Source organism: Argopecten irradians, chromosome 6 (genome assembly GCF_041381155.1).
Source record: "Argopecten irradians isolate NY chromosome 6, Ai_NY, whole genome shotgun sequence".
Lineage (NCBI taxonomy): Eukaryota > Metazoa > Mollusca > Bivalvia > Pectinida > Pectinidae > Argopecten > Argopecten irradians.
Genome location: NC_091139.1, coordinates 15,745,482 through 15,757,910, shown reverse-complemented (window position 1 = coordinate 15,757,910; position 12,429 = coordinate 15,745,482). Strand labels below are relative to the sequence as shown.

General features: G+C 35.0%; 1 protein-coding gene across 1 annotated transcript; it reads right to left on the bottom strand.

Moving 5' to 3' along the window:
* Window positions 1-173: 173 nt before the first annotated feature.
* LOC138325143 (microcephalin-like) lies at window positions 174-11,829 on the bottom strand. Its single transcript, XM_069270598.1, is given in 15 exon segments — window positions 174-1,012; window positions 1,310-1,397; window positions 2,057-2,197; window positions 2,567-2,644; window positions 2,987-3,149; window positions 3,510-5,265; window positions 5,708-5,788; window positions 6,223-6,316; window positions 7,176-7,199; window positions 7,201-7,230; window positions 7,232-7,351; window positions 8,222-8,315; window positions 8,927-9,131; window positions 9,612-9,713; window positions 10,701-11,829. Coding segments are annotated over 14 exon segments (3,033 nt in total). The 5' UTR covers window positions 9,688-9,713; window positions 10,701-11,829; the 3' UTR covers window positions 174-929.
* Between the last annotated feature and the right edge of the window lie 600 nt (window positions 11,830-12,429).

Sequence of the window (12,429 nt, the reverse complement as noted above, 5' to 3'; positions counted from 1 at the left end):
TCATATGTATATATATTCTGTCTTTGCACATAACAGAGTTATCTCCCTTATTAGTAAGTATTGATAGGTAAGTTATTACTTTGTGAGCATAAATTACATCAATTTCTCTAAAACCTGACCATCAATCAATATCTAACCACAAGAGCAGATGACTCTAAAATATGTAAATACAGATTAGTAACAACAAACTTGGATTTTCATAATTCCATTCTTTATTCCCAATGCCAAATACAGCATTACAGTGTACAGATGAGGTATATCAAATAAACATCTTTCATATTTAAGAATTAATATTCTTAACTAATTCATTGTAACCTGTCCTCAATTATATAACACAATATGTATAAATTAGTATTTATCTCCAATTCATTTTAGGAATTTCAACTTTATGCCTAAACCCTATACAATTTTAAATGGCCAGTATAAAATATTACTGAAAGGAAAAGAATAATATTACAATGATAATATCAGAATCATTAATATTACAAAAATATAAGAAGTACAATGTATTAGGTACATGTATATAAATATCATTTATTTTGGCTGATAAGAAATGTAAAATGTAAATCACAATACAGAATTATGACTAGGAGCCCATTGTACATGCTAAAGTATCTCCCCTAGCTTTTCAGTCTGTTGGTAAATTCTAACTGAATGATTACAAACAAGCAATAACACCAAATAAAAGGGTTCGTTCCTAAGACTCTTAGTTAGGGTAATAAATATGGCTTCATTCAATTGACAAGTGTGCTAGCTATCACAGCTTTGGAGTCCTTTTTCATAAAATGTCTCAATTTCTTCATTTAATATAGCTTTTCAGCCTGGGACACCATCTCCTTTCGGGTTCACAAAAATAATATTCAGTAGAACCAGTACTGAATTTATATGTTTGGCTCAGATAACTTCTTTAAAACACATCCAAAGGCACACTAAAATTCTGGACTGCTGTCACGTTTGGGTCTACCTTGAAGATATGCGTCCATTGGCTCTAACTTCTGTTGTATGATGCAATCTGAAAAGACAAACCAATTTATAACTATAAACATCAGCTATAACCTAGGATGTCATTCATGTGTTATCATAACATTTTACAGCATTAAACTGAATATACAGATCACAGGTTGATTGATGAAAGTGATTTAATTTTCAACCTTTTTTTTACCAAACATTTAATTCTGCAATTAAACCAAAACAGGAGTAATGAAAGTGGTATCACAACATAGATTTTAGTTAAGCTGGAGGAACATTAACACCACAGGTTTCTAACTAGACCCCAAAGAGGTTATGAATGTATAAAACCACTTCCTACCTAGAATCCAGAGGGGTGACACACTAGTCCGGTCAGGGTAGAAGTCATTGCCTACAATGATCTGTGCTTTGGATGTGGACATTGTTACCTGTTGTACAAACAGAAAATTTCATATTTATTACCCAACTTGGAAAAAGTCTTTCTCAACAGTGATCATTTCAATGATTAAGTAGTTTTCAACAGAATCCAATCAAACAAAGATGTCAGTAATGAATAGTAATACATATGTACTGTACATATTACTATCACACTATGAGATTCACATTTTAATATTGAAAATAATGTATTTTCAAAATACAAATTAATCCCTTCAATTTACTTCAATGTAACATATGAATATCGGATGGTCCATAAATAGCCTTCAAATTTTAAAATATGAAGGACAACTGTTTTTTAATTTTCATTTTTTAAGGACACACATGAAATCTTAGCATTATTCTATAAATGAGAGGGGTAAAACAAACTGGGTCGTGTTTGTTTAAATATAGTTGGACTGGCTGGATCTTTTGTAAAAGTAATTATTTCAAGTTTAAATCCTCACAGACCTGAAGATTTTTATTCAGGCCTATAAGGGCTTTGTCAGTACTCGTCTGAAACCAATATAAAATCACCAGATCTATCATAAATTCAATAAATGAACAACTAGGTCCAACCAGTCAAACCGTATAAATGAAAACGGCCTAGTGTTCTGTTTTGGACTTTCTTGGTAGTCTATAACCATGGTATACTGTCGGATGGATACCTTACCTGACCACCACAAAGTTTGATGAGAGCGGCGAGATGTGACCGAGGTGGAGACGTTTTCTGAGACACGTACATGATGTCTACGCTGGAGAATAAGGTGGATTTGTAATTCTCCTTCAAACTTTCCTTCAGTAGTCGAGCAGTCTACAACAGAACAGCAACATTCTTACAGGCACATATCATGGATACATACTACACAACAATACATAATCTAATTGGCACAGAATAGTACATTCATAATCATAACAACTTATATTATTTTTGTGGTGACTTTTGTTTCATGTTTTATATAGCTGATGATTTATCTTTTCATAGCAATTAAGATTTCACATTCTACAGTCATGAAGTTTCTGTTTTATTTGTGATTAATTTTCGCAAATTCAAATCAGCTGCAAAATTTGTGAAAAATCGCAGATGTAAGTTGTTTAAACTACAGTTTATATCAGAAGATCATATAAATATCCAACAGAGGGATAATCTTGTTAGCATGAAGTACAATTAAAAGTCTTCTACCTTGACTGATGGAAACCAATTAGTCACTTCATATTTTTCCTCTGGTAACCAGTGCCCAGCATCCAGGGAATCGTAAACCTTCAAATGCATAATATTAGATAATACATACAATTAGATTTAATTGATATTTAAATGTTTACAAGGTATGCTTATTACCTATATGTACTCATGTAATTCCAATCATTAATATGAAAGGATTATCAAACAAGCAACACCATTAACAAGCCGTCATTGTGAAACTATACTAAACTGTATGTCAGACTTTTTATCATAGATTTTTTTGTTCAGAAATGGTCACGCCTGATATAGTCTCTACAGGTAGTTGAATCATCCTTGAACGAACTGTCAAATTGTCCCAAGCCAAACGACAGTCTAGAGGGGTTGCCAGCCTGTTTAAGAAACTGTAATACATGTACCTACCCATTTTTGGTGAAGGATCCAACATCCCCTAGATACGGCATACAAGAGGTTGAGGGTACGCCGCGGACCACCGCATATCACATGACTTGTAGTGTCAGAAACATTGTCGGAAATGACAAAGTGACCTATCATTTTCACTATGGAGATGACCGTGTCCTGTTCACTGGAATAATAAATGTGTCACCATGAAGGCCAATGACAATCAAGGTTGAAACTGTCATTCATAGTGAAAGGAAAAGCTATCGACTAATTAGACTGTGATTATGCAAAATATCGTCACTTGGTTATGAAAATCCTCCTGTCCCATGGTAGTTTTTGTGATGTATGAGGTAAATATTCAAGAATATTGATTTATTCAGGAAATAATCAAGAAATTGAGAAATTTAATGCCTGTTGAAATATCATATCATTATAACATTGCTTATAATTAATACTATCGAGTATTTCAACTTATAAGTTATCCTAAAAGTTTCTCACTTGTTTGCAAATAAAACAAATAATTTTCTACATGTAATGTACTTACTGTGAGTGTAAACTTGTCATGACGACAGAAGGTCTGTGTGGACTGCGTCTGAAGGAAGAAGACCCGACCAGAAATTTGGATCTCGACTTTCCAGCCATGTCACTATCACTGCTAGACTTGTCACTGTCACTCAACGCCTGTCTGCGTTGACTTACTGATGACTCGGAGAATGCTTTCTTCCTCTGCTTTGCGAACAACTTCATTTTCTTTATGTTGAATTCATCAATACTGGGTCTAGGAGGTGCAAACCCAGAGACAGATGAAGCCATGGAGTCATCCCCGTACACTGTGGACAAGGACATACCATGGGGACCGGTGGTCTGTAGGGTCGATTCAGATTGTATATTAGAGGTACTTAGTGAACTGTCATTTTCTAAAATATCCCTCATTATATTCTTCATAGGACCATTTGGATCTTCTGCTTTGTCACTTTCTTCACTGCTAGAAAACATTTCGTTTGTCTGTGGTTGTTTAGATCTACTTCCCTTCCTTACCTTTTTACTCATCTCTTTATCATCATTTTCGGACATCACTTTCCTCTTCCGTCCTTTTCCCACCACTTTCCCTGGATTTGGAGAACATATGTTAAGAATTGTTGGTTGTATTTTATCGGATTTTGTTGTAGGTTCAATCAGGGAGGAACACGGCAAAATATCGTGTGGTAACAACATCTTTTTCTTTTTGTTAGAGGCTTCCTTTCTTTTAGGCTGTAAGTTAGTTCTCGAACTATCGGTTAAAGGAAGATCCATACAACCTGTGGATTCTTCAGAGGAAGCCTCTTCAACTCTAGGTACGGTTGTACTTATTTTCTCACCGTTGTTAGTTTGACATAAATTATTCTCTGAATTGCTATCAGCACTTACGCTGGCTGACAAAGAGTCAATGTTTGTATCAGAGTCAATGTTTGTTTCAGAGTTCTGTTGTTCACTTTCCCCCGACTTTCTGACAGTAGATTGCTCGTCCTTATTGATTATACAATCCGGTGCACTAGCAAAGCTTACAGACTTCCTTGAACTTCTGCGTGTGGTAGGATCAGACAATCTACTTCCAGCAGTGATAGTATCTCTTGAGGTCCTTCCACCTCTAACAGAGGAGGGATCTGATGTTCTACTGGCACCTCTTCTGGTATTTCCGACTGGGGAGGGATCTGATGTTCTACTGGCACCTCTACTGGTATTTCCGACTGAGGAGGGATCTGATGTCCTTCCCCTCCCTCGACTACTGACCCCTCGCCCTCTACTGCTCACACTTTTAGAAGTGCTGTCCAATTCTTTGCCATCCTCAACCTGTTTAGCATTATTTTTATTGAGAACTGATCTCCTACGTCCTTTCACTGATAATTTGATACTTTCTGTATTTGATTCTTCCAACTTTTTCCCGGAAGTTTCTTTTCCAGACATTGTACTCCCAGTCACAATTTCACCAGTTTGTGTAGAATTCTTATTTGTCTGTTTCACTTTTGAGCTGACTGTCTTATTTGAGCCAGTTGGTACGTCACTTTTTCCTACCTTGCCCATACTGACGGATGTAACAGCAAGTGACTTACGGCGTCTCGAAGATTTAGTCTGTAAATCTACATATTCATTTTCAGATAATTTTATTGATGGCATGGATTTGCGACGATTACTTCTTGTTGTGGTTGACTTTTGTGTATCAAGTGTTTCTTTGGCACCTGCTTTTGATTCTGGCGATTTTTTTCCGTTTAATACAACCAGTGGGTCTTCTTCCTCCACATCAGTATTTAAATCACTTGTGTCTGCAAGTTAACATACAAAATAACGAAATATCAGTATCCACAAAATCAAAGGCTATTTGTTTGACTGTAAATGCAGATATTTTCATGTACCAATATCTTTTGCTGAATCAGCTTTCAATCTGTTTGTGATGTGATAATTTTCTCGTGGTGTGTCTATATAATTTAATTATTCTCACGTCAAAAATCGAACTTGCTGATATATTTGCCCGTAGGTATATTTTTAGGGATTTAATGAAAGCTAAAATTCACAAAAGCTGTTAGAGTGCATATTACACATGTAAACAGCAAAGATTTTTTATACTATTTTAAACACTGAATTTATACAAAAATTAATTAAAGAACCTGTATACAAAAATTATCTAATCGTTCCCCATATTTGATTAATCTTTGAAAATGTTATTTAGTTTTACAAAATACCAAGATCTGACTAAATCAAACTTACTGAACAGCTTCCTCATCAAAGGCACCTGATCTGTCAAATGTTCTGCTTCTTTAGCGAAAGATAAATCGGACAAGCTAGCACCTGAAATAGATGAAATTCAGATGTAAAGAACAAGTAACAAGAACAGGAGATCCATATTTTATCTGGCTAACATCTTGTGGAGGCAAAAGAAATCACTAAATTTCAGTGCACCACTGTATCTTAAATTATGGGGATGACTGACAATACAACACATTATAAGCTCGTGATCACTAACATTTTCTATATGGCCACATAAAAGAATAAATGAATAATGTATTTATGTAAATTATCATGCTTTCTTTGGCTGTGTGGTATAACATCCTATTTCCAGCCATGATCATTTAAGGAAGTGCCAGGAAAGATGCGGAGAAAAGCCAGGAATCAGTAACTGGAAACAACACCAAATTGGACTCAAATTTAAATCTTGAGGTAGAGAATAATGCCTGGATATCTTATTAATTTTCATGCCATTATATAACAGTCAATGTACCAACCATTATTCTTCCTGCGCTCCATATCTTTCATTCGAGCCCTCATACTGGGAGGTGTGTCTGGTATAGTCAGCCTCAGTGGTGTGGGGATCTCTTCCTGTACAACAGTATATCAATAACACATAAATCAATACAATCATAATGGGCAACAATATAGAATATATATATAAAAAAAGCTAGAAAAACTTGACATAACCTCTCTAGCTTTCGTTATTAATGTACAATATTGTTATATATATGATATACTGGTCATGAGATATCTATCTATGACATGTACGGTCTAGGGGGAAGTAACCCGTTCCGGATATTTTGTTTTGTTTTATATTTGGTTTTATTAGTTTGTACCTGATTCCGGATAATTCTATCCAATTGTTGTTTTTATAATTAGTTAGGAAGTGAGCACGAAGAATAAAAAATAGACGTCCTGATGCAGTTTTGTTGAATCTTTCACAGCCAAGAAAATGAATAATAACAATATCTTCATTAACATTAAACATTATTATGATGATTAACATGTAAGAGAAATAAAATAGTAAACAATACGTTTTTAAACTTGATTTGCAGTCAAATTTCATCCTGATTTCCAATGGCAAAGCCTTTCTAATGTCAAGCCTTAAATTTTCCAAAATGAATTATATATAGTTACTTGAAAATTGTCCAAAAACTTTAAAATAAACGTATATCTTTAAGGCTTCAGTACACAAACTACACTGGCGGGAATGTGATTAAAATAATGTGATTATTATGCTTTATTTCACATTTTCTTAAAATTATTTTCCCAAAATCTTGGTTTTGCTGCACATTTTCCCAAATTAAAAGCCATGGGCTCCATTTCCAATGTAGTGAAAAATGCTCAGTTGGCTAAAATCAAACATGTGGAATATCCATTTAATTGTAAGAGAGAATCGTGTTATACAAACAAAGAAATGAACAGTATGTAATGATTTATTGCTCACCGGGGACCGAGGCTGTGTTTTCCATCACAAGGATTCCTCCGAGGCCTGGAGAATTTACAGGGAGTGCTGTCCTTTCCCGCCTTGAGAAGATCAAACTTGCGTTTCCGTTTTGTACAGCGTTCCGCACTGTTGGCTACATCTTCATCAAAATCACAAGGCTGCATGGACTTCATTTTCTGTTAAAATAATTTAATAGATCACTCTAATGATGTTTAATAGCAATATTCTTGATTTCTTATTTCTATAATCAGAGCTCTGATATCTAGAACAAGATTGGGTATTTATTTCTAGCATGATCACAAGTAGTTTCATTGATCTTTTGTGATCTGATTGAAAATTCTGGTGACAATCGGGATACAGGTTAACAAGACGATCAATTGAAGTCTATAATCAATGTTTTGGTATCAAGGCTTGGATACTTAATTTATCCATGAACACATGATTATATTAGTGTAACAGGACAAGAGTTCAGTGCCGCCTGCTGAGCTTGAACCCGCGACCGCAGACTTATTGGTCCACTGCTCTACCAACTGAGCTAATGGGAAATCCCCCCTATAGCTAACCCAAAGCTAGAAGGTGACTGTATCACTCTTTACGCTATATATACAACTAAAACCTGCTTCACTACTACCCCCTTTCAAACATGTTCACCCCCAAACACAGACCGATCAACCCAGGTTCTATCTCCAAGGAAGCCTCTAATACTTCCACTAGGAGTGGTCTACAGCACCAAATGTAACAGGAGGAGAATAGTGTGCCGCCAGCCGGGTTCAAACCTGCAACGTACTAGTCTGCCACTTTACCGGCAGAGCTAAAGAGTAATTCACCCAAGCGCATAGATAGAAGGCGACCATATCACTATGTACACTATATACAACTAAAACCTGCTACACTAGCTATGAGGGTCATCCAGATGACACGTGACTTTTAGCAGTTTCAGAAGTCAAATCATCATTTCTCAGAAAGCTGAAGCGTCAGAATATACGACAAATGGACATGTGCTTCAAATTCAGAAGTCAACAAATGTTTTGTTGCTATTTACAAACCTTGAGCTTAGTGAGCAGTACAGGGGTGGAATTGTCGTCTGGAAGTATGGCTGGATAAAGTCTCTCCGATACATGTTCCTGATTTTGTTTACAACTGCAAGTATAGAGTAGGTTCAAATAGACAATTTCCAATGATGAACAAAAAATATTGTATATTATCATGCATATTAGAAAGACATTATACTGTTAAAGTCACCATGTTGTCAAGTGAATTACCAAAATTCAAAACGGTAGTCTTTTTGCCTTTCATGATTCCAAAACAAATAATTGGACACACAAAATTAAAGATAGAAATAACACATTTGAGCAAACAAAATTTACCCACTAATACCTTCTGAGAAAATAATTCAGTGGTAGTAAACTAGAAACAAACTTCAATTGTCAAAATTAAAGAAGAAGATCACTTGTTAACTCTGTTGCATGTTAATTGGTCACTAAATGGAATGTACACTACTGGTCTAATCATCAGAGCAACACAGGTGTTTTTTTTTTTAATCCTACCTGGTATATATATATTACATATACTCTTTTTTAGAAATCGGTGTAACGAAATATATTTAAGGAGGGAAGGACAGATGGACAACAGATACAGTGAGAAATTTATGAACATATTCCGATACTCTTAAAACTTTGACTCTTATTATCTTTTCACCTGGTGACCCAGCAGACCGATACGAGAAAAAAAAACCGTGTTTTATACCTTACCTATCAACCCAGAGGACTGATACAAGGAAGACATCCCTTTTTTGGGCTTTGGTTCTCGTCCTTTTACACCCTCTCTTATACACAACATGTGTGACATCGTCTGTGAAGGTCTTCTGGATTCTGGCTCCAAGATTCTCCAGTTCCTTACATATGGCCTTTGTCCTATTGTCATTTGTGGACCGCACTTCTACATAGGCTACAACATCTATATATAGAAGGACAAAATATATAACTATGAAATATACATACTTTGTTTTCATGCAATTTGTAATGACTCAAAATAATACCATCATCTAGATACATAATGAATGAATTCACTAATAGTTCTACTATTTTATATATATATATATATTTTTCAACAAATGAGGAAAAAAAACCTCATTATTGGCCCAAAGAAAAAGCTCTACCCACTGAAATTTATATTTCTCACCTGCATAATCTAAAGTGAATTGAAATTTTTCAAACTTAGCTGGACAGTAGTGGTAATTAAATAGTAGTGGTAAAATGCATGACCAGACCCTGATTTGAACCCAGGACCCTCCAAACTCTTGAAGACTAAATACATAACCCAGACAGGCCATGTTTGGGATCCATCCGTCTATTAGGTGTACTGCAATGAGCTCCATATAAGTAACTGGATAGAAAATAAAGGGTATGTTTTTCAACTGCTATTGCCATTTTATACCTTTAAGAATTCGGTCATCAACAATTTGTGTATTTGGTAAGTCCGCATCATCTTCTAGATAGTTACATGTAGCCATTTCAGTCTGATCTTTTTTTAGTTCTCCTGTTGAAATATAAATCAAATTCATTCTAATGTATATGTATTAGTCCTAAAAAAAAAAAAGTTTTTAAAGCAATTTATTCAAAATTTCTTTATCACAACTTAAGTTTCAAATTTGGTTTTGACGAGAATAATGTTAACACTGTTTGGTGTACAATGTAGCAACAATATTTACAATTGCAAAGACACTGCTACGGAACAAAAAGATTTGATTAGGCCTATGTATTACCTAACGGAGGAAATACAAAAATAATTGTTCTTCCTTTTAATTTAGACAAATTTATTAAATACTATAGCACTGTACAGTATGTGTAGAAGTTTTTCACTACTAATAAGTATACACAGCTAGCTACTTGTAGAGGACAACATATTATAATTCTGACAACTTTTCCTCAGAAGTTTAATTTTACTGTAGTATCATTCCATTTCAACAGTTGTACACAAAACCATATGCATGGTGACTAATTTAAGAGCAATGCTAATTTTCTATGGAACAATTTGTGGAGTCTAATAGGAATTTTATATATTGTCTGTTATATAACGTTATATATTATAAGACTCTTCATATGTCCGATAAAAAACGTCTGACCAGTCTAAGCTCAGTCTACAGTACTCCGACCATGTTAGAGCAGATACACGACGAGATACTTTTTAACATTGCGTCGCATATCCAACCAATGTAATCATATAGTGGAATAAGACCTCATACACGTGTAGGAGTAAGCTCAGTCATGACTAATCAGGTTGGGGAAATCTGCCATATTCAGCTATATAGCTGATATCAGCTACTCTAGCTCATAACAGCTACTACCAATAGCTAATTCATATTGAAACGGGGCCCCGGAAAACGAGTTGAAGCCAACATTCGATAGGCCTACTGTACAGAATGTCTCTTTTATAAGCAATATCATGTATAAAAGAACACATACATTAATAAGTTTCAGAATGCCGAACAGACACTTATACCCATTTAAGTAACGCCTTACATACATGTATGTTTTTATACATGTCTAAAAGCTGTCCATACAACTTCGAATCCACAGTCATTCGAAAACGGCGCTGATTATAGTAAAAACGTACCTCTTTACTGAAGAGTTCTTATTGTAAGGCCTAGCACGAGTTAACGTTCTTGCTCCGTTGAACTTTATAAATCCTTGATTGAACCCATATAAGTTATAGATATGCATGTACATATTTTCATACCTTTGCAAGTGGATGTTGTCTGAAACATTCTTAGACTAGCCCAGGGAATTCTTGGCACTATCTTCAGCTTATTTCAGTCAAGGACGTTGATCTAGATGACTTATAAATCCTTGTTTCGATGGTCAAATAACCCTACACCTCATTATATAATTTGCTTAACCCAAACTCCGGCATTTCAAATTGAACAATATAATATTATTTAACTCTTAAAATTGAAATTAATGTTGATGAAGTAAATTTATGGAAAGGCCGGATAGAATAAAACGCATTCGTTCAGAAAATGCCTTAAGTATGCGTAGCACGAACGGTGCTGTATTCATTGTTAAAGTAACTAGGGCAAAAACCATTTCTGACTCAAAAACAAAATAAAAAAAGTAAGAAATCATTATTTATAACTAATATGCCGCGAATGACTATTTAAAACCCAGAGGGGGGAAAGTCCGACAGAGGCCATTATCTACATATAGATCTACATGTATAGTGCTGCATGTGAGATGCTACACTTTTATATGTCAGCTCCTTACAGATCCCGTGTTTGATTTAAATAATCAATTATCGCCTTAACAATCGTGACTCGCTGGTGTAACATGTCCAATAGCAGGCGCGGATCCAAGGGGGGGCGGACCCGGCGTACGCCCCCCCTAAAATAGGAGAGAGAAAAAAAGAAAAAGGAAAAAGAAGGGGAAAAGAAAGAGGGGAAGGAAGGAAAAGAAGGAAGAAAGAAAAAAAAAAGAGGGAAAATGGGAAAAAAATTAAGGAATTAGATAAAGAGTGAGAATTAGACAGAAAGCTCCATTTCCTACCTTTACCGTTTGATGTTATCATTTTAAAATCTAAATGTATTCGACTTTGTGGTACATACATGCATGAACATACTTGTATCCAGGCGCAATGGAATAATTATAAAATTTTTTTTCGTGTAAGTTAAGGTTTTATCTCCATCACTTAAAAGGTACAATGTAAATCCCTTCAAGTATTTACTTTTTCCAAAAAAACCCGATAAAATCCCAATATATTAGATAATTTATTGTCATTAATATTCAATATTGACAGGTTATATCTCGATATCCTTAGCAATAAAAGAAAAGGGGCAGGGGGTGGGTGGAAAGAATTGTAGCTGGCCATGAGTATTCGCTGGTTGACTATATATCATTCCCTTCGTTTTCCAGGTTGTAAATGATATATTACACATTTTTGAATCAGCATTAAAGTCCTGTATTAAATCCGACTATCAATTCACAAATGTGTGCGTACTTTCAAAACGCCAGTTACAAGATCACTACTGACGCCGAATGCTTCTAGAAGCCTTTATTTGTCCTAAGAAAATGTGTGTAAAGAAAAAAGTGGAATGCGACAGAAAATGAGAGCTTCTAGGGTCTGGGTGCACCCCATGGCCAGATGCCTTCCTTTTTTGTTTCAATAAAAAAATATCTTAACGATAATGTTATAAGATAGGCAAACGATGTTAAAAAATTAATGCACATGACAAAAGGCTCCCTATTAGAAAACAGGATGA